This window comes from Macaca fascicularis, chromosome 15 (assembly GCF_037993035.2).
Source record: "Macaca fascicularis isolate 582-1 chromosome 15, T2T-MFA8v1.1".
Lineage (NCBI taxonomy): Eukaryota > Metazoa > Chordata > Mammalia > Primates > Cercopithecidae > Macaca > Macaca fascicularis.
Window position 1 is genome coordinate 108,088,462 of NC_088389.1, and position 22,215 is coordinate 108,110,676.

The 22,215-nt window shown below is 45.7% G+C and overlaps 1 protein-coding gene across 1 annotated transcript in view; it reads right to left on the reverse strand.

The window, feature by feature from the left end:
* Window positions 1-232: 232 nt before the first annotated feature.
* GNA14 (G protein subunit alpha 14) overlaps window positions 233-22,215 on the reverse strand; it is a 216,167-nt gene continuing 194,184 nt past the window's right edge. Inside the window, exons 3-7 of the mRNA XM_005581975.5 lie at window positions 11,314-11,468; window positions 8,260-8,388; window positions 5,761-5,890; window positions 2,720-2,873; window positions 233-1,308 (exon numbers count right to left, since the gene is read on the reverse strand). Coding sequence (XP_005582032.1) covers window positions 1,118-1,308; window positions 2,720-2,873; window positions 5,761-5,890; window positions 8,260-8,388; window positions 11,314-11,468 — 759 coding nt within the window. The 3' untranslated portion in view covers window positions 233-1,117. The remainder of the gene's footprint in view (window positions 1,309-2,719; window positions 2,874-5,760; window positions 5,891-8,259; window positions 8,389-11,313; window positions 11,469-22,215) is intronic.

Sequence of the window (22,215 nt, forward strand, 5' to 3'; positions counted from 1 at the left end):
TCTTGGGCCTTTAGTGTGGAGCGCTCTTACTTCCCAGAGGATTCTCCTTCTGCTTGACCCAGCCAGCTACTGAGGGAACTGCAGCATGCCACGATGATGCGTACAGACTGGCCTTGAAAGGAGGAATCTTAAGAAAGTTTCCGAGTTACTATTAAGGCCACAGCATTTTCCTGTTTAGGAGCAGAACCATCAGTCAACCATGAGCTCTAAGAAACACAACATAACCCAATGATAATAGCAGAATGGTATATTCTTAGCCTCCTCAGAAAGGCACAGCATACATAATTCAAACAGCAAATCTGTGGTGGCCATCAGAACTTTGGCAGGGTTACATAACATTTGTCAAACAGTGTGGGCTTTTAGCCATTTCATACGTTTACAAGACCTAGTCATATACTATACATTGGGGATAAAAATGTATATATACACACACACATTTTTCACCAATACAACATACATGCTATCTAGAGCCCATTACTCTATGCCAGCTTTGGCTTCATGGTGATCAAATTGTGGCAAAGCTAAGTTAGATATACTTGTATATCTATTAATTAGGCTTAGAAAATTAACACACAAAAAGAACTAAGTGTTCAAAAAAAAAATCTTTGGTGGCAAGTTAAAGGAGTCAGCCTTCAGCATGAGGTGAAAATTAAAAATGTCTCTAAATTACAAGATTTAATAAAAAGCTTCAGACTCATTAGCATTTTTTTAAAAGTCACCCAGATTAGTTCTAGAGGTTTCAAGGCATGATCTATAAACAGGCTCCTTGCTTACATAATTTTAATTGCTATTTCTAAACATATTTGAAATTTAAAACTAAATCAAAGTGGCCTTTAAAAATTCTAGAAAACACCAAATTCAAAAATTACACAAAATCTTACAGCCAAAAGTCAAGAAAATAATTATTAATACAATTTGGGATGCAAGGACTTTTAAAGTATTTTGGTAAACTCAAATGTCTTCCAAGTTCCATCACCCATCTCTGTCTCCATGATCTGCGTGGCGTCCTTAGTGCCTGGCACGGGGCTGGCTCTGGAGATGTCAGAAGCACTTGCAAATAAAACAAGGAGTTTGCAAATCACATCTTCTGTTATGGGGGAGGAGTGGGCAGCAGCTTTTAAACAAGGTTGAATTCCCTTAGGTTTAGCTGTAGAATTGTGTCTTTGACAGCAGCAAACACAAAGCGAATGTTGTCTGTATCTGTAGCACACGTGAAGTGAGAGTAGATGACTTTCTCTTTGTCAGGATTCTGATCTTGGTAAAGCTTCAGGATAAAGTCTCTGGCAGCTTTGACATCCTGCTTTGGTCCTAGTCACAAGTGCAATTAGGGGAATAAAGACACAGACTTAACACCATGTCCTCCCAAGAACCATTTTTGTTTGTTTGTTTTTTGAGACAGAGTCTTGCTCTGTAGCCCAGGTTGGAGTACAGTGGCGCAATCTCAGCTCACTGCAACCTCCACTTTTGGGGTTCAAGCAATTCTCCTTCCTCAGCCTCCCAAGTAGCTGGGATTACAGATGCGTGCCACTACATGCAGCGATTTTGTATTTTTAGTAGAGACGGGGTTTTACCATGTTGGCCACACTGGTCTTGAACTCCTGACCTCAGGTGATCCACCCACCTTGGCCTCTCAAAGTGCTGGGATTACAGGCGTAAGCCACTGTGCCTGGCCCCAAGAACCATTTTTTAATGTACTCTTGTTCTTATTTGAGATCCTGCTTTGATCTTTATTTCTAGGGAACAGTTTGCCTGCAGCATTATTTTTATGGTATCTCATCATGAACCCATAAAATAGTCATATTTTAAAATGTCCTCTGGTATCTAAAAATTGTACTTTATGGCGATTTGTTTAAACATAGTGACCCAATTTGTCTGATTTGGACCACTTTTGAAGAGAAGTAATCCTTGCTAACACATATGGACAGACGGCTCTGGTCTAGGAGAGATAAAAGGAAGAATGTGGGAACTAACATTATCAGGCTGATTTTAAAGCTCGAGGGTGCTATACTGCACAGCCAGTATGGTTAGTAAAAGGGGAAAGAAGAGAGCTGAAACATGAATCCACTAAATATCAGTGTCAAACTGAATGTTTGAGATCTCCTGTACCAGAAACAATTAGCAACAGGGCATGAGACTCTCCTACCTTGGACATGTTATGTAAAAAGAACTTCAGAGTCCGCCATGTGTCTGGGAAAAGGGATGCCACAGTCTAACATACACATAAGAAGCACCAGGTACTCCGACTGGCACGAGGAATGCACAGATAAATCAAGCAGATCTCTGCCCTCACGGAGCCAACTGGGAAGAAAGCTGAGTGAGCAGAGGATACGACATAGCGTGATGTGGCCAAGAGAGCAAGCGGGGATCAGGCTGCCAAGGGAGCAGAAAGGAGGAGGCACCCCTACTGCAGACCGGATGGGCAGGGGAGGCCATAAATGCTCCCAGAGAAGGGGAGGCCTTTGCTGGGTTTTGGAGAACAACGTGGAGGCAGTGAAAGGAGTTGGCAAGGATATTCCCAGTACGGGGGGAAGCGTGTGTGGAGGTGCTTCGGTGAAAACACACAATGGTGCAACTAGAGCTTCTGTTTGAAGGTGGGAATAGGGACAGAGGGTGTTCTAGGCAGACCAGGGAGACCCTTTTTGCTGTGGTAACTCTAGACTGATGCCCAGGAGGTAGACGAGATCAACACAGAAATACCGTCCACAAGATAGACACTTACCTGTGTATTCTGGGAAATAGCTAATTAGATGAGAGTACATGATTTTCTCTTCCAAAAGATCCTTCTTGTTCAAGAATAAGATCACAGACGAATTCAGAAACCAGGGGTAGGTGATGATGGTTTTAAATAAGGCTTTGCTCTCTTCCATGCGGTTCTAAGTGAAAAACAAGGGACTTGGGATGAAGTAGAAAGGAAATATTTTGGAAACAACATGGCACATTGCCAGTCCATCCATCTCTTCCCTTGCCCTGTCGCAGTCTCTGGACCACTGTCTGCTGAAGCTGGTGAGCATGTGGAGCCCAAGGCAACAGGCCTCCTACTTCTGTTTGCCCCTCCCCAAGCCTCTTACCAACCTTCCCCTTCTGGGTGGCCTCTCCTGTTGCATCCCAGCTCTTCTCCAGCCCAAAACTCACAGGGAGGAAATAAGAAAGGCTTTGGTGCAACTTGGAGAAGGAAGGTTCCTACCCACATTTGACAAATTTCCTGTGTCATGTGATCATTGGGATTACCAAGTAGGGAAGTGCCAACTTCAGACCTGACACGGCCTCCTCAGTTGGTTATGGGCTTCCAGACTGGGCCTCAGCAGTCAAATGACAAGGCTCTTCCAGCAAGGCCACTGCCCCTAGGAATGCTAGACATTGGCAGAGACGGGAGGCAGTGCTACTGTGAACCCACCCTGTGCCACACTATAAGCAGAGCAGTGGCCCGTTTGATGGGTGAGCATACTGTTGTTCAGAACGTCTTTTTTTGTTTTTTGTTTTTTGTTTTTTTTTGAGATGGAGTCTCACTCTGTTGCCCAGGCTAGAGTGCAGTGGCACAATCTCGGCTCACTGCAACCTCCAGCTCCTGGGTTCAAGCGATTCTCCTGCCTCAGCCTCCCGAGTAGCTGGGACAACAGGTGTGTACCACCACGCCCGGCTAATTTTTTGTATTTTTAGTAGTGACAGCGTTTCACTGTGTTAACCAGGATGGTCTCAATCTCCTGACCTCGTGATCTGCCTGCCTCAGCCTCCCAAAATGCTGAGATTACAGGCGTGAGCCACCGTGCCTGGCCTTATCTGGAATATTTACATAACTTTCCCGAGCCCCTGTAATAGTGGGACCTGGGGAAGGTTACGTAGAAAGACAGTGATAATTTCTAAATGTCAGACATTGGCAAGAAGATACTAAATGCTCCTAATTTACTGAGAGCAGACAGGGCACAAACAAATCTTATCTGTGACAATAATTGTTCTAGATAGCATTCCGTTCTTTCTCAAGTATTTCTAAGAGGAAAGAAATAAGAACTTTCCTGTAGGGAAGGATGGGATCAGAGTGAAAAACATCCAAGCTCAGCACACACACTCAAGAGGGCCATGCCATCAATCACTCTTTCCCCACAACTTCCAGACACCCAGGCTCCTTCTGCCACTCCGCACACTCTGGGGGAATTACGATCTGGAATGTATTAAAGCTTTAAAATTTATTATGATCTTATTGATAATGATCTCCAAGGAAATAAAGTATATGAAAAATTCCCAGACAGTATACAGAGTGGATATAACACAGATCTACAACCAGGAGGGGAAAGTCTGGAGTGGCAACCACTTAATTTTTCTCAAATATTTTGTGATTTTTAAGAGAGAAGAAAGTGTTAATTTCTAAGCACTTTGGGCTGAGATACTGGTCCCTTGTGCACCTTACTAATCTTTTGAGTTTCCTGAGGAACATCACAAATAATTCCTGAAACAAATTTGGAGCCATTTTTTTATATTGATAACTGAATGTCTTGTCTTAACAACAAAAAAATCTCCAGTTGAGAGAGCTGGGCGGCAGCCAAGATTTCTGTTCTTTGCACAATGACACAATTAAATGGGTTAATCCTCCACTAATTAGGTAATATAAGCTATGCTCCTCAGAGAAAAGTCTGCTCTCAAGAAATACAAGATACAATTTGTTCAGTTATTGCCTAATCCTGGACTGAGTCCTTTATTGATTTACTTTCATGCCTTGGAAACAAAAGACATTTTTCTAAAAGGTCAAGAGGTCTTAATGCAAGTTCAGGGGAAAAGATGGTAAGGAGGACATGAGTGTTCCACCGCAACTGTCCCCAACCTGACAGAGAGGTGGCTGTGAGGGTCTGAGGGTCCTCTTCACTCTCAGGGCAGCTCCCACTGATGGAATTGGATGCAGCCAGTGCTATGGCCGCTCTGAGGGGACAATGTGTGCCTGACCAGGCTGGATCCATCCCAGCTGCCCTGAGGGGGTCCCTCCCAGGAGACGTGAAGGCAGATGCAATCCTGGGCAGCCCCAGAACAGCTCCAAGCATCCAGCACCACTGCCCACCCCAGTTCCAGTAGGGATCTAATTTGGGAGCACCATGGGCCTATGGAGGTTAGGAAGCCTGTGCGCCCAGGTAAAGTGTTTTAGAGATAGTGCTGCTCAGCGTTGGCGGTGCAGTAGAATCCCTAGTGGACTCTCGAAAGAAGCCTCAACCTAAACTCAGTAAATATGAAATTTTAGTGTTCGGTCCAAGAGATGGCATTTGTAAAACGCTTGCCAAGAGATTCCACTATGCCACCAAGGATGAGAACCTAGGCTTTTGAATAGGTTCCAACCTTCACAGCACAGTGGATTCACCTGGGGTGCTTTTTAAAATTCCCCCCACTCAGGCCCCCTTCACCACCAATTCAATCAGAATCTCTGGGGTTGGACTCAGGCACCAGGTTTTCATTAAGTCCCTCAGCGAACTCCAGTGTGCATTCAAGTTTAGAACCCGGGTTCCAGGCCCATGATTCTCAGCCTTTCATACATATTTGAATTACCTGGGGTCTTGTTAAAATGTAGATTCTGATGTAGTTGGTTGGGGTTGATTCAGTAAGATTGCATTTCTAACAAGCCATCCCAGTGATGCCTGTGCCACTGGTCCACAGGTCACACTTTGAGTAGCAAGACTGTTGAACCTAATGACGAGGGTCTATTTCCTGACCTGGTTGCCTTCTTAGAAACCACAGAATAGGGCTCTGGCTTCCACAGCTACCCAAACTTCCCGCCTAGCGTACCTCATTGTCACACTCAGCCAGGACCTGGTCATATTCGCTCAGAGCAACCAAGAAAATAATGGAGGTGACACTCTCAAAGCAGTGAATCCATTTCCGTCTTTCCGATCGTTGGCCACCAACATCCACCATCCTGTTGTGTAGAAACACAGATCCTTCAAAGGTTGGAATACATGACACTTTGGGGGAAAAGGACATGAATTATTACAGCATGGAAACCAGCGCTCTTTGGGGTCCTCAATAATTTCTAAGACAGAAAAGAGGTCCTAAGTTTTAAAATGTTTGATGCTGCTGCTTTAAGCAATGAGGGACCACTGGATGTTTCCTGGCAAAGAAGGCAGAGAATGTAAATGACATTTCTGAAGACATGCAGAGGTGACTTGGGAAGCCTGCTGGTTAGGAAGCTAACCAGTGTCCAGGCAGAAAACGCAAACATCCACTTGGGTCCTGTGGCGACCACTGCAGAGTCCCTGGATACCAGACACAAGAGGGACAGAGTAGCCAGCTGTCTTCCGGGTCCCCCACGCTGGACTCAGGACCTGAGCCTATTCTGTTTTCGTGGCTCCTCTATTTTACCGTAAATCCTTTCTGCATTCTCTGGATGCCACCTCTTGTTCCCTATAAAAACCTACAAGTGTCCTCTGTCCAGCACAGAAATCCAAAGCCTCTATCTGTGTCTCTGGGGAAAATTTCAGCAACTCGCAGCCCAGGGATCACGAGCTCAAATGCTCCAGGAATCAGGCAGTTTATGGGAATGAGGCAAGTGGGTTCCCCAAAGTATAAAAACATACACAGCACAACAGCTGGGGGCCCTGTCTGCAGGGAAACCTGCCGCAAATCAGGCAGTTTATGGGAATGAGGCAAGTGGGTTCCCCAAAGTATAAAAACATACACGGCACAACAGCCGGGGGCCCTGTCTGCAGGGAAACCTGCCGCGTACCTGCAGCCAAGCTCTGCAGAACAAAACGCAGGCTTGCCATGACCACAGCCTCTGCCTTTCAGGAGAAACAAGGTATCCAATGTGTTAGCTCAAACGATTTTTAATAATACCAAGTGAGCCAAAGAAAACACATAATGGACCAGATACAGCTGCCAAGTCACCCTCACCCACCCCTACCTCACCGCCCCACCACACACACACCAGTCCCTGAAGACCCTGGGTCGATGTGCTTAGGTGGCCCACAGGCCAACCACCCAGAACTGTTGTCCAGAAAAGTGCAGGAAGGAAAACGAAAAATTCAATCCTGTCCTTGAACCATGTCCTGGAGGTGCGACCACTCCCACAATGACGTGTTCGTGGCTGGCTATCACAGCAGGGAACCATCTGGAAACAGGACATTGCAACTGTCAAAAGGCTGAGCTTGAAGAAGCCATTCTATAAAGGCCTCAATTTCAAAGGTCAGAATTTTTCAGCCAGAAATATCCCACTGGGAGAGGTGCTCTGAGTTGTAAAGCAATAGATTTCACTGGTGAAGGATGTTAAACCCATTCAGCAGACTCTAGAAAGTAATGCAAAACCCATTCTTCACAGTCCAAGAAGGATAAACTTAGAAGAAATAAAAGTCTTTTCTAAAACAAAACAAAAAAAATCCTTGGGAGCCTCTCTCTAAGAGGTTTTGGACATGGCAAAAAGCAGTTAATTGTGAAAAGGCCTAGAGAAATTCATGGGCGCACAGGGGGCTACTATTAAAATCAGGGATATGCTAATATAGATGGGGGACATTTTTGAGGGGCTGGACCCGAGGGCTCCCCAAACACAGCAATTCTGGATAGAGAAGCACTGAGCTATAACTGGGGATCAGACAGGACCCAGATGTGGGAGGACTGGTGTGTTGTCTCAACTAGAAAATCATGTGCGATAATTTTTAGGAAGAACAAGGGAAATAGTGGATATAAAAGTGCTTTGAAATGTGCAGTGCTACGTATATGCCCTATATTATTCACTTTTTACCATAACTAAATGCAGTGAAGATTCACTGAAGTCATCCTAAAAGTATTCCCTATATTTGTAAGTAGAAATGCATACATTTTTACACAGCTGTTAGTTTTTATATATTATTCTTCATAGTTTTAATACACATTTTTGTATAAATTCTTAATTTTCTAAGGATAAATCTTGGAGGAGAAAATAGAGGAGAAAGGAAATATTATTCACCTTTAAAGAGAAGACATCGATAATCACTATATTCAATTTGTGGGATACAGAAGTATATACGTGTGTGTGTGTGTGTGTGTGTGTGTGTGTGTGTGTGTGTGAGAGTTACACATAAGAACCATTCCAGGTTCCAGTAAGGAAACCCTTCTTCTCCAAGGGTAATAGGAAGGTGACTTCCTCTCCATTCTAGGGTTGAGATCTACCACAGTTCTAAATACCCCGAGCAGAGAGGGTCACTCTGTCCTAAGAGATATAATCCCTGCTTAGCAATAACACGTTTAAGAATCCATCTGGGGACTTCCACGCCTGGGTGGATTCTTCATGCTACATCAGGGGGACGGACTTACCGAAAGATGATGTTTTCCAAGTCAAATGGATACTCGATGATGCCGGTGGTGGGCACTCGGACGCGAAGCACGTCTTGTTGTGTCGGCACAAATGATGGTGTAGCGATGCGGTCGATGTCAGTCAGGTAACTGTATATCAGAGAACGAGGAACTGAGTCTCCTCTTAGAGAAGGGAGAAATGTCCATCCTATTCAAAGGAAGTCACCCCCCAACTCACAGTGAGCCCCACACAGACACATGAATTCCATCAATTACTTTCCTAAGAGCCAGCCCCAGGCCAGGCTTCTCCATCCTTCCTACGACTGTTTTGAAGACAATATGGGTCAGAAGGACTTTCATGAGCCTTCTGGGACATCTGCAGAGCACTCCGTCTCTGGCTCCTGGGTTCTAAGCTCCATCGCTTCTATTTGACCAGCGAGGGAGACAGTGGGGCTGGAGGGACCAGGATGTTGGAAATGGCTGTCTCCAACGCCCCATCTGTCATGCTCCCTCCAGAGGCCCTTCTCCCTCCCACTCACCCTTGTCCAAGAACATTATATAATGGAGATGCTGTTCTCCAAAGCTTTGCTCAATGAACTAAATAGAGTTTCTAAGAAAATACACAGACGTAAAACAGGCCGAGGAGAAATTCAAAACAACAGCAACAAGAAAAAGTTTTCCTGTTGAAGACACTGGGAAACTATACATCTCCTAAAATAACCCAAAACTTGCCTTCACTTATTTTTGGCCATATATTGAAGCCCTGAGCTTAAAACATACATTTTTTTTTTCTGTAGTAAAATAAGAGAATCCTTTAAAAAAAACAACAACAACAACTTTAAGGCCTTTCTAAAAGACATTTTTAGGTAAAATAACTGTAACTCAGGCCCTAGCTAACAAAAGAGTTGGAGATGCAGAGCTAGAGGCCCCTGCAAGCTGAGACCAGCCCCGCCCTGTCCCAGCACAGGATCAGGGGCTGAGCAGGTTCACATGGAGGCTAACCAAGAGGTCACAGGCAAACCTGTTCACCACATGCCTTCAGCTCCAGAAGCAAAGCACTGGGGCAGCCTTCCACAATCCACCTCCCTACCCAGATACAGTCCCAGGGCTTATCACTGTTTTTGCTGTACTTTGATGTGTCATTATTTGATTTATACCTGACTTGCTCCACCAGACTGTACATTCTCTGAGAGCAGAGAGCATTGGTTGTTTACTACCTGCAGCCCTTACCACAGTGCCTGGCGCATCGCAAGCAGACCTCTCTAGCCAAGGGATTGAAAACCGCTGGCTCAGATGGAGAAAATGAGCAAGTGCCTTGAGTCCTGCCGGTTTGGAAGGTTGGGCAACTGGGTTTAGGAGAGGCTGTTTTCTCTGTGACAGCTCTGCCCACCACCCTAGCCATGCCCCTCGTCCATGTCAGTGGCCTCGCCCCCATGGTTTGCAGGGTTACATTGAATTGTGTAGCAGGTCTGGTGGGTCTTCCCCAAATGGATCTATATCAAGAGCCCTAGCCAATCCCCAGGACTTCACAGAGGCAGCTAACTCAGGCCACCTCAGCTATGGCTCAGGAACGTCGTGCCCATCCCTGGCTCCTTGAGGTGTCAAAGGCAAACCCTCCTCCGTGGCCCTTTCTTTCCTTCTTCCACCTCCCTATGCTGATCTAACACCTTATTGGGGTTTATTTTCCTGCCTTGAGGCTTTTTTGCACCTAAACATTCCTGTACTTAGATTAGTTGTGCCAACCTGGATTAATGACATTAAACTCTCAGCCCGGGATAAACACCAAAGAAAGGCCATTGAAACCACAGGAGGTGACACTTCAGGCTTCCTCTCCTGCCCAATGCCTTGTCCAGCTCAATGCCTGCTCCGAGGGTGACAGTGGTACCCAAAGGGAAGGAGGCAAATCTGGGGAAGGGATTCCTGAGCCTCAGGGGATGGAAGATGATATGGGACACGTGAGAAAGCTGAGCTGCAGAAGCAGGAGTTATTGCCACTTTAAGAAGGACCCATATCAAACTGTTGCCCAGTGGCCAGACTGAGGAGGCATTGCCCTGGGATATTATTTATTTATTTATTTAAATTTTCCTTTTTTTGAGACAGAGTCTCACTCTGTCACTCAGGCTATATTGCAGTGGTGCAATCAAGGCTCACTGTAACCTCAATCTCCTAGGTTCAAGACATCCTCCCGCCTCAGCCTCCCGAGTAGCTGGGATTACAGGCACAGGCCACCACGCCCAGCTACTTTTTGTATTTTTTGCAGAGACGGGGTCTGCTCTGCTGCCCAGGCTAGTCTCGAATTCCTGGTTTCAAGCGATCCTCCCACCTCTGCCTTCCAAGTCCCTGGGATTACAGATGTGAACAGGAAATGCCTAAGAAAGTGAAAATCTGTCATCTGTATGGGACAGCTTGCATGCCGGGACATCTAAATAGAAATCTTCTTACCTTCAAGGATTAATGAATTAAAAGTTGAGCTGTATGGGTCCAAAATACAGTGTGTAGGCCGTCACAGGCAGCCAATAAACAAAGGATTGAGCTTCCTGTGTGTGCTGGGAGCACAGCCTGCCTGTGCCACTAGAGGGCAGCACCAGATCAGCTGCTGATGGGTCAATGGCCCCGCTGCTCTAAACTTGACTTAGGATTTTAGGGCAGTTGGACCGGCTGTCTTCTGATGGGGAAACCCGAAAGGCAGAGGAATATAGAGAGGAGGAAAGTCGAAGCCAAAAGCAAGGGTATTTCTTGTTTATATCAGGTAATTTAAGCACTCCAAAGGAGATCAGTCCCACTTAAGGGACCTCAGATTTGATTGAGTCTCTCACTGGAAACGACAGGCTTAGAACACAGAGAGAGCAGGTGGGCGTCGGCAGGAAGAGAGGTCTGCGATCCACAGAGTGACTGACGGCTTTAGGAGGTGGTGAGAGATGGCACCAAGAGGTCAGGTGGGATACGGAAAAGCGGAGGCAGGTAGCGCTGCCGCTGTGCACCGCATTTCAGCAGCGTTCAGCGAGAAGCTTCTTTGAAGTGTGGCGGAGCTTGCCTGAAAGCACCGCGGGCAGCCAGGCTGGGCTCTGTACTCACTATTTGGCAGAGTCCGACAGCTGGTACTCCCTCCTCCTGTCATAACACTCCTGGATGCCTGGATCTTGCCAGAGCTGCTTGATGGCCTCCACCTGCTCCCCGGAGAGCATGGAGACCTTGTCCACTTCCACTTCTCTGATTATCTGGGCATTTTCCTACTCAAAGAAAAGAGAACCTTGCATCAGGCAAAGGAAAGGAAGCCAACCCATTGGCAATGTCTGGACAAGACTTGCCCTGGTCTATGGATTTGGAGAGCTCTCACTAGGCATGAGGCATGGTGGGCACCCTCCCAGGGGCTGCTCGCAGCCAAGATACCCACTGCAGCCATGCTGAGTGGAGATGATGTGGCTGCTTAGCTCTGTGGAGAGACCACAGAGAGCCCAAGACCTACAGCTTCTGTGCCCAGCCATGTCCTGGGTCAGTTTCACCAGCATTCAACACCCAGTGGTAAATAAAAGAGACACTGGAGCTACCATCCTACCAGCAAATTTTACTTCTTCATTAACATGTGACTCATTTGAGTATCTGCACAGCCAATGAGGCCATTTAAAAATGGTGGAAGCTGGTCCACCTGGTACACGCAAAAAGGAGGTGCATTGTTTTTAGAGAACTGAAACACAATAATACCAACTAATCATCAGTCTGGGATTTTGTTCTTTCATTAAAAAAAAAAAAAAAAAGCTGGCCAGGTGCGGTGGCTCACACCTGTAATCCCAGCACTTTGGAAGGCTGAGGTGGGCAGATCACAAGGTCAAAAGTTCAAGACCAGCGTGGCCAACATGGTGAAACCCCGTCTCTACTAAAAATACAAAAATTAGCCAGGTGTGGTGGCGGGCACCTGTAATCCCAGCTACTCAGGAGGCTGAGGCAGGAGAATCGCTTGAACCTGGGAGGCAGAGGTTGCAGTGAGCCGAAATGGCACCACTGTACTCCAGCCTGGCGACAGGGCGAGACTCCGTCTCAAAAAAAAAAAAAAAAAAAAAAAACCAATTACACTTTTGGAGGCTGAGATGGGCGGATCATGAGGTCAGGAGATCGAGACCATCCTGGCTAACACGGTGAAACCCCGTCTCTACTAAAAATACAAAAAATTAGTCGGGTGTGGTGGCAGGCGCCTGTAGTCCAGCTACTCGGGAGGCTGAAGCAGGAGAATGATGTGAACATGGGAGGCGGAGCTTGCGGTGAGCTGAGATCACTCTACCACACTCCAGCCTGGGCGACAGAGTGAAACTCCGTCTCAAAAAATAAAATAAAATAAAATAAAATATATGTATATATAATAATTGACTTTACTTTTTAGAGCAGTTTTAGCTTGCCAGCAAAATTGTGGGAAGAGTACAACGCATTCCCACACAATTTGCTTTTTATTTTCTTGCATCACTGATACAGCTCTTTCCCACTGGGAGCCTCCCTCCCAATGCACTACTCTCCCCACACCACTGATTATTATAATATTATCATATTTATTATTACTATGATTATTAAATAATTATTTATCTATTACTATGGGAATTAAGGCCATTATTACTGTAATTATTACTATTACCACAGATTACCATTTATTGGCCATGTACTATGTGCCAAGGCCTCTACATACATTATCTCATTTAATCAATGGGAGGCTAGCATGAGCCAGAAATCTTTCCAAACCTCAGAAAATGGAAAAGATAAGGTTGGCCTGCAGCCACAGCATTTCCACGTGTTGGCCCCAGAGACTCAGCATCCTTTCCTTGGCTGCAAGTTGTAGCAGACAAATGAATCCTGGCAAGAGAAGCAGGACCCCAGGCTCTTCTTCCCCCTCCCATCTTCCTGTATCCCACAGCAATTACATCACCATGCAGGGCTGGCTACACCGGCAGCTGTGAGTCAGCAAGCATCTGCTTGGTAGCTGGGATGTCAAGTGTAGATGGTACCCCCTGAAAAGTCACTTTTATCGTGCGTCATTCATCCTTATAATTATCCAACAGCAAGCCAGAGAAAAGGAGGATCTTACACATCCACTTGGCTCATCCTAACCAAGGACTGTGATTAAATCGATGTGACTCTTCCCCACACCTATCATGAAAGTGAATGGAAACTCTTCTGGAGACTGTAGGACGTTCAGAGGCAGGTAGGGTCTCAAACAAGGTCCAGGCAGGATGGATTACTGGAAAGTGTGCTGGACTGGGAATCAGGACCCTGAGCTCTAAATGGTGTAGTTGGGACTTTTAAGGACCCCAACAAGTTACCTGCCTTAGTGTCCTCATTTGTCAAATGAGCCATGATTTCCACGGGCACCTGAATTATAAAGTGTTACTTAAATGTAAGTAGAATTAGCCTTTACTATTGTAGCAGATGTCTAATAAGTATTTCTTGTTTGCAAAACCAGGATACATCCGTAGCCTCTAAACCCTGACTTCTAATCTCACCACCGGCATGCTGCACATCATGGGCCCTCTTCCTGACCGGCGAGAATGACGGACGGAGAACCTGGATGGTGATTGTCCAGTGTGGTGCACAGCAGCTCTCTCCCACGTCCTCCCCTCCTCTCGCCACCCTCTTGCTTCCCAAATAGGTCAGCTGCGCTGAGGTCTACCCTCTCAACGTAAAATGTCTGTTTTCCTCTCTGTCTTCATGGTAGGCCAGGAAATGCCACGAGGGCAGAACCCATGTCTTATTTGTTCTTATATCCCAGAACCTAGTGCAGTGCCTTCTATTGCAAATAATAGGTGCCTTCTATTGATAGGTGCGTGCAGTAAACATCTGTGGTGAATGTAAAATTCATCTACCTAACAAGGCAGAAAATCATGAGAAAATGAAGAGTGAAAGCATGCTAGGGTGGGAAGACAGAAGTCCGTGCAGGTCATGGTGGGAGCACAGAGCAGGTCAGGGCAGCCTCTCAGAGGAGGAGACGCTCAGGCGACGCTTGGCCAATCTGTAATTCTAACTTGGGCTCTGGTGGCCCTCAGCGTCCTTGCTTCTTATAGGCATGCCTCTTTTGCTGCACTGCTAAGTTTCACTTTCAAAATCAGGTTAACTGCTGAGCGTTAGTACTGCGACAATCATCAGGGCTGTGACAAATGCATTTCTATTTCTCCTTCTCACAAACACAATGTAGGACTGAACTTTAGGGTGAATGAAATATGAGTGGAAATCACTCGTCTCTTTTGAAAATAAACGCTATGACCGAGCGCAGTGGCTCACACCTGTAATCCCATCACTTTGGGAGGCTGAGGGAGACGGATCAACTGCGGCCAGGAGTTCAAGACCAGCCTGTCCAACATGGTGAAACACTGTCTCTACTAAAAATACAAAAATTAGCCGGGTTTGGTGGTGCACGCCTGTGATCCCAGTTACTCGGGAGGCTGAGGCAGGAGAATCACTTGAACCCGGGGGGGCAGAGGTTGCAGTGAGACGGAGCTACTGCACTCCAGCATAGGCAACAGAACGAGACCCTGCATAAGAAAGAGAAAGAAAGAAAGAGAGAGACAGACAGGAAGGAAGGAGGAGGAGAGGACAGGAAAGGACAGGAAGAAGGAAAGGAAAAACTTTCAGAGTCAGTGAGTAATGCACCACACTCATTTTCATCTGCTGTGGTGATTTTGGAAGCATGAGACAAGACGGAGCCTCCATCGCCCAGGGCTCCTAAGTGACTACAGTGAACACAGACATGCCCTCACTTGCCATGCTGGATATGTGGCATGAGTGAGAAATCAACTCACAAGTTATCAACAAAGTTAAGTAAGCTGAACTTTGGGCAGTTTGTTAGTGCGGCATGACCTACTGCACAGATCCTGACTGATACACGTTGCAACGGATAAACCCAGCCTTTGGCTCTTGTAATAGAGAGAAAAAGTGGAACCCAGTGAGATATCAAAGAGCAAAGCAAGCTTCTACATGAAAAATAGGGAGTAGATATAGATATGACCTGTCAGGTCACCGGGAGACCTCACCAGGACAGGAAGACATATTGTCTGTTTAGCCAGGTAAGGAGAATTTGGAGAATCTGGCTTGAAAGAAGCAGAGAGCTCAGCCTCTTTGGAAACCCAACAGTAGAACTTGAATTTGGAGCAGACTGCGCCCAAGAGGCCCAGAAGTACTCCAAGTGCGGAGATTTATTTTTTATTTATTTTTATTTTTTTAAAGGTAGAGGCTCACTCTGTCTCCCAGGCTGGAGCACAATGGTATGATCTCAGCTCAATGCAACCTCCGCCCCACCGGGTTCAAGCAATTCTCCTGCCTCAGCCTCCTGAGTAGCTGGGACTACAGGCACCCGCCACCACCACTGGCTAATTTCTGTATTTTCAGTAGAGACAGGGTTTCACCATGTTGGACAGGCTGGTCGCAAACTCCTGACCTTAGGTGATCCGCCCACCTCAGCTTCCCAAAGTGCTGGAATTACAGGCATGAGCCACTGTGCCTAGCCGATTTTTTTAACTCTTATTTTGAAATAATATAAGACTTGCAAAAATGTGGGGAAAATGGTACAAAGAGTTCTATGCCGTTCAAGATTGGCCAAATGTGAACAATTAACTACTTTGCTTTATCATTCATCCTTTCTCCCTCCATGTGTGTGCAAACACACACACTTCACACCCATGTGGGCCAACACACACATTTACTCTTTTCCTGAAACATTTGAGAGTAAGTTGCAGGCACAATGCCGCCTTATCTCTAGAGACTTAGTGTGATTTCCTAAAAACAAGGACATCATCTTGCATAATCACAGCATAATGATCAGCATCAGGAAATGAGCATGGACACACCATTATTATTATTATTAAAGAGTATTAATCTTCAGGCCTTGTCCCAAGTTTGCCGGTTGTTTCAGGAATGTCCTTTATCTGGTCTGGAGCCCAGTGTAGGATCATATGTTGCATTTAGTGGTTGTGTTCCGTTAGTCTCCATTTATCTGGAAAAGTTCTTGGTCAGAGAAGTCATTTTTGTCCCTCTGAATGAGAACGGCCCAGCAAGGGTCTGTTCTTTTGTCACAAGTCATTATGAGGATGGCTGGTGGAGAGAGTGGCAGCTGAGGCCCCGGAGAATGTTCCAGGGACAAGTATGAGGAAGGGCAGGGAGGAATGAGGAAGGGAGTACCCTGTAAACTTTATTTAAATACAATTTTTAATTGGAATATGGAATATGAAATGAATGACTTTCTGTAGACCCTTAACAATGTCTGTCTGTGTATTATAAGAGTGGACTTGGCTGAGTGCGGTGGCTCACACCTGTAATCCCACTACTTTGGGAGGCCAAGGTGGGAGGATCGCTTGAGCCTAGGAATTCAAGTCCAGCTGGGCAACATAGTGAGACCCCATCTCTACAAAAAATACAAAAATTATCTGGGCATGGTAGTTGTGCCTGTAGTTCCAGCTACTCGGGAGGCTGAGGTGGGAGAATTGCTTGAGCCTGGGAAGTCAAGGCTGCAATGAGCCAAGATCATGCCACTGCACTTCAGCCTGAGTGAAAGAGATACTGTTGCAAAAAAGCAATGATAATGACCCAAAAGAATGGAGTTTTGTGCATAACTCTGGTTTGGCAAGCAGCTCATCCACAGGTGTGTGGGTACTTGGATGGGCCTGTTCAAACAGCCTCCACAGCACCTGCATTCTGAGCACAAGGGGCTCTCCTGCACTGTGGGGAAAGCATTGAAGGCTAGCTTCATCTCAGGGAAAGAGAGGACAAGAGTCGGAAGAGGATGAGGGTTAGGGGAGATGTGACTTGGGTGGGGCACATGCTGAGTCTGAGGTGGAGGACAGCATCTAACTGGAGATGTCTAAAAGGCAGATGGATAAAATGGGTCTGCCTGTGGCTCACGGAGAGTCCTAGGCTAGAGAAACATCATGAGTTGAAATTGCCTAACACATTCATTTAATCGAAAAAAAAATCACTCCCAAAGGAGTAAATATTCTAGGAGCAAACTCAGTGATACAGAAACACGACCAGGCTCTCAAAATTGAGCTCATATCTGGCTTTCTCTTTTTCCTTTCTCAAACAAAATCACCATATTCACTGCTCTGACAGGGGAACCTGGACAGCAGATGTCCTCCATGTGTGTTTCATTCAGAAATTCCCAGGCTAACAGTAACAGGAGCTGCTGATCAAGTGGCGCCCTGCCGGTTTCACGCAGGGATCCGCGGCTGCCGGTGACAGTCCCTGTCGAGTGTGGTGAGGTCCTCTGGCTGGGACCCAGAGCCCAGCAGGCTGCCCCATCTCCACCAGATCCTCCCCACGCAGGGCTTCCTGCCCTATGAATGCCCCAGGACAGCAGGGCTCCGAGCTCTCTGTTCAAGATCGACTTTCCCAATTAAGCTAGAGTCCTTGTTCCTTTGTCAGATCATTAAGCATTTTGGTTAAATTTTATATTTTTAATTTCTATTTACTTGTATTTTAATTGACAAAATTGTATATATGTATGACTTACAAGCTGTGTTCTGATACATGTATACATTGTGGAGTGGCTAAAACAAGCTGTTTAACATTTGTATTACCTCACATGCTTGTTGTTTTGTGGTGAGAACACTTAAAATCTACTCCCTTAGCACTCTTCTTTTTTTTTTTTCTTTTTTTGAGACACCATCTTGCTGTCCCGAGGCTGGAGTGCAGTGGCATGATCTCAGCTCAATGCAACCTCTGCCCCACTGGGTTCAAGCAATTCTCCTGCCTCATCCTCCTGAGTAGTGGGATTACAGGTGCCCACCACCATGCCCGACTAATTTTTGTATTTTTAGTAGAGATGGGGTTTCACTATGTTGGCCAGGCTGGTCCTGAACTCCTGACCTCAAGTGATCTGCCCACCTTGGCTACCCAAAGTGCTGGGACTACAGGCATGAGCCACCGTGCCCAGCCTGCAGTTTTCAAATATACTATATATTATTATTAACTTAGTCACCATGATACACCATAGATCTCTTGAGCGAATTGCTCCTGTCTAACCTTTTTGTTAAAATAATTGTTAACGTATTGATATGGTTTGGCTCTGTGTCCCCACCCAAATGTCATCCTGAATTGTAATTCCCATAATCCCCACGTGTCAAGGGAGGGACCTTGTGGGAGGTGATTGGATGATGGGGCAGTCTCTCCCATGCTGTTCTCGTGATAGCAAGTGAGTTCTCATGAGATGTGATGGTTTCATAAGTGTTTGACAGTTCCCTCTTCACAAGCTCACGCTCTCTCCTGCTGCCTGTGAAGAAGGTGCCTGCTTCCCCCTCTGCCATGGTTGTAAGTTTCCTGAGGCGTCCTCAGCCATGTGGACCTGTGAGTCAATTAAACCTCTTTCCTTTATAAATTACCCAGTCTCCAGTATGTCTTTATAGCAATGTGAGAATGGACTAATACACGTATCACAGATAATAAAAACTTACTATTTCAAGTGTCTACTGTGATGTACAGTATCTATAAGCTTTGTAAACACAAGTGAGATTAAGATAAAATATATTATTAAATATGAGAACTCTTTGTAGCATATTTCCAACTTTTGTAAAATCACCCCTCTTTAACAACTACAGAATTATACTCTGTGTTTTCCATGTCCAGAATTACACTATGTGTTCTATTAAACAAAAATTATGAAGTAAAATTTTAATATTCCATAACCATCAGCTTTTGAAGCAAAATATTACATCATAAAGAAAATGCCAGTTAACCATGGCAGAGAAAGGAGTTTTTCCTATAGAAAATAAACAAGGAACTTCTGATTCTGGTAAAGGAGGATGACTAGGAAATTTGAATCAACTGTCCCACTAAGGGCAGCTAGAAATGGCAGACAAAATATTTTGCAAATATGCTTGAAAGTATTAGAACGCTAACGCAGGCCCAGCGCAGTAGCTCATGCCTATAATCCCAGAAGTCTGGGTAGCCGAGGCAGATGGATCACTTGAGGCCAGCAGTTCGAGACCAGACTGGCCAACATTGTGAAACCCCATCTCTACTAAAAATACAAAAAATCAGCTGGGCGTGTGGTACATGCCTATAATCCCAGATACTCAGGAGGCTGAGGCGGGGCATCACTTGAACCTGGGAGGTGGAGGTTGCAGTGAGCTGAGATCACACAATTGCACTCCAACTTGGGCAACAGAGTGAGATATGTCTCAAAAAAAAGAAAGAAAGCTAATGCAATGATGCAATAGTTAATAACTGCTAAGCCACTAGATAGGGGAACACAGTGCCCAAGCAGATGAGCCCTACAATGGGGATGTTTTACTCCTGGGGCTTCTGTCAACTCTGGAAGGGACAGCTGATGGTTAAGCAGCTCTTTTTCCAACATCACAGGGCTAGAGTGACAAGGATTGAGGTTAAGGCTCTGCAAGAGCAAAAGGCCCTCACACAGCCTCTGGCTCTGCGCTAGGATTCCACAGGGCAGCCTTGAGGGGTTTGCAACTCAGCTTGGAATCATGACAATCTCAGATATCAAGTATCTCCAGACAACTGGCAGAAGACAAGGAAACTCCCTTTTGGAGTTTGAGAGACCTTCCTCATCCTCAAATTATTTTTTCAAATATGTATCCAGGGCTCCACCCAAAATAATCAAGCCTAAGAAGATGGGACAACCGCAAAGACAGATGACAAATAAAAAGATGGCAAAAGATCTGCCGTGCAAACACTAACCCAGAGGAAACTGGAGTCTCTCTACTAAGATAAAAGCAGACTTCAAGGCGAAAAGCAGAGCTAGAGCTAGAAGAGAGGCATATTTCGAATAACAAAAAGATTTGGAAAAACATAGCAGCTCTAAAGTTTTATGTAGCTATTAACATAGGATCAAAATCTATGGAGCAAAATTTCACAGGTGGAAATGGAGAAATGGACAAATCTTCATCGTATACAGATTTGAACATACCTCTCTAACTGATAGTGTAAACAGACAAAAATCTCAGGAAAAATATAGACAAACATTATGATCAACAAATTTCAACTTATGGATACATTTTGATGCATTCAAAATAACGTAGAATATATACTTTTTTAAAGCACACCTATAGTGTATAAATGTATATTTATAAATATATTGTATATTTATAAATATATTGTATAAATGTATATTTATAAATACACTTTTAAAAGCATATGTAGAATATTTAATTACTAAGACTTCATGTAAAAAAATTGGTTTTCCAGCTTCTTTTGATCAATTTTCATCTTCTCTGGAAACTCTAAGCTCAGCAGGGACTCGCGCCCCTCCCTCCTGTCCCTGCAAGCTCACTCCATCCACTCCGCAGACACTTCAATATTAAACACGGAGCTAAAGGCAGCTAGGCTTCTCCAATCTCTCGTGCACTCAGAATGGAAGCAAGCTTTGTAAACCCAATTCAAGATTCAACAGAAATCTTTATTTCTACTACAATCTTCATCCTTCTCTTTCGCTTCCTCTTTTCTCCAACAACAAAAATAAATAACAGAATTTACTGGCCACAAAGTGTTGGCTTGAGGGGCCAAGTTAGTTACTTTATCTTCTCTTAACAGTCAAAACTTCAGTCGGGGCTGGGCACCGTAATTAATCCCAGCAATTTGGGAAGCCAAAGTGGGAGGATCACTTAAAGCCAGAAGTTTGAGACCAGCGTAGGCAACAAAACAAGACGCACATCTCTAAAAATAAAATAATAAAAAATAAATTAGTTGAGCATGGTGATGCATGCCTGTAGTCCCAGCTACTCTGGAGGCTGTGGCAGGAGGATCATTTGAACACAGGTGTTGGAGGCTAGAGTAAGCTATGACTGTGCTACTGCCCTCCAGCCTGAGCAAGAGAACAAGACTCTGTCTCTGAAAAAACAGCAACTTCAGTGTGTTTCACTAAAAAGGCTCTTTCCCAAGGCTCCTGTGATAAATACATAAATACTTAAACACCTGTAGCTACGTGAGTGTGAATAATGCAGTTGAGAGATGGTATGCGTGGCCTTGCACCGTGCCAGCTTAGCTGAACCTATTGACGTTTCCCGGAATGCCCCACCATGTTTGGTTCTGGGTTACAGCTGGCCACAGAAGAAACGGAAAGAGACTTGCAAGGCAGAAGGATGGAGCCACCATCCGGGTCTGGAGTTCAGAGGCCTGCTTCTGCTTAAAAACAACCCAGCTGATCTTCTGGTCAACCTCATAGGTGCTCTCAGCACATTTAACTCCTGCCTGGATCTTCTCCTTCGGCTTCTTCACATCCCGGGGCAGGCACATGTGCAGATCCATGGCCAAGGGTGCCAGCTTCTTCCACAACTTACCTGCACCATCAGGATGGTGACACCTGTGCAGGTTCCAGTTCATCCCCCCAGAATCCACTTGGCTTTTGTGGGTTCTGCTTTGTCTTTGCAGGTTCCAGCCTACCCTTGCTCTTCCCTGCTTCACATCCCCATTTTCTCCCTGACTTCCAGCCCTGCTGACCTATAGCGGCCTCAGGCACCCCCAAGACACGCAGCAGCAATAGCCTTCCAGTGTCTTCTTCACAGCTCCAGCAGCGAACGTAGTTCAGTCCCCATCATGAGCCCATCGTTTCCCAGCACTCTGTGCAGCTCCGACTCCCTGACACACAAGAGCTTCCGTTACGGTCCGCTCAATTCTATGTAGGGGCAAAAATCCCCGATCACCTTAGGTCCAGGGGGAGGTAGTTAGGGTTCAGTTGGGGTGCCATCAACATCCCACACTCAGCTGGGCACCAGCAGGCAGACTCGTTCACCACTCAGTGCACAGCGTCACGCCCTTGCTCCACGCCAGATCCAGGGCTAGCTGCTGGGAATAGAAATAGGCCCTAACCTTGAGGACTGCAGAATTACAGCTGTCCTTCTGAGTAGGAATGACAACAGACCCCACACAAATGCTGAGCTCAAAGGAAAGGAGACCTTTCAACTGGGGATGAGTGAAGAGGCAGGCTAACGACTACTTCCCACTAGAGGTGGCCTGATGCGGGGGGAGGAGAAGGTGCTACATCTTCCCTTCTTGCTG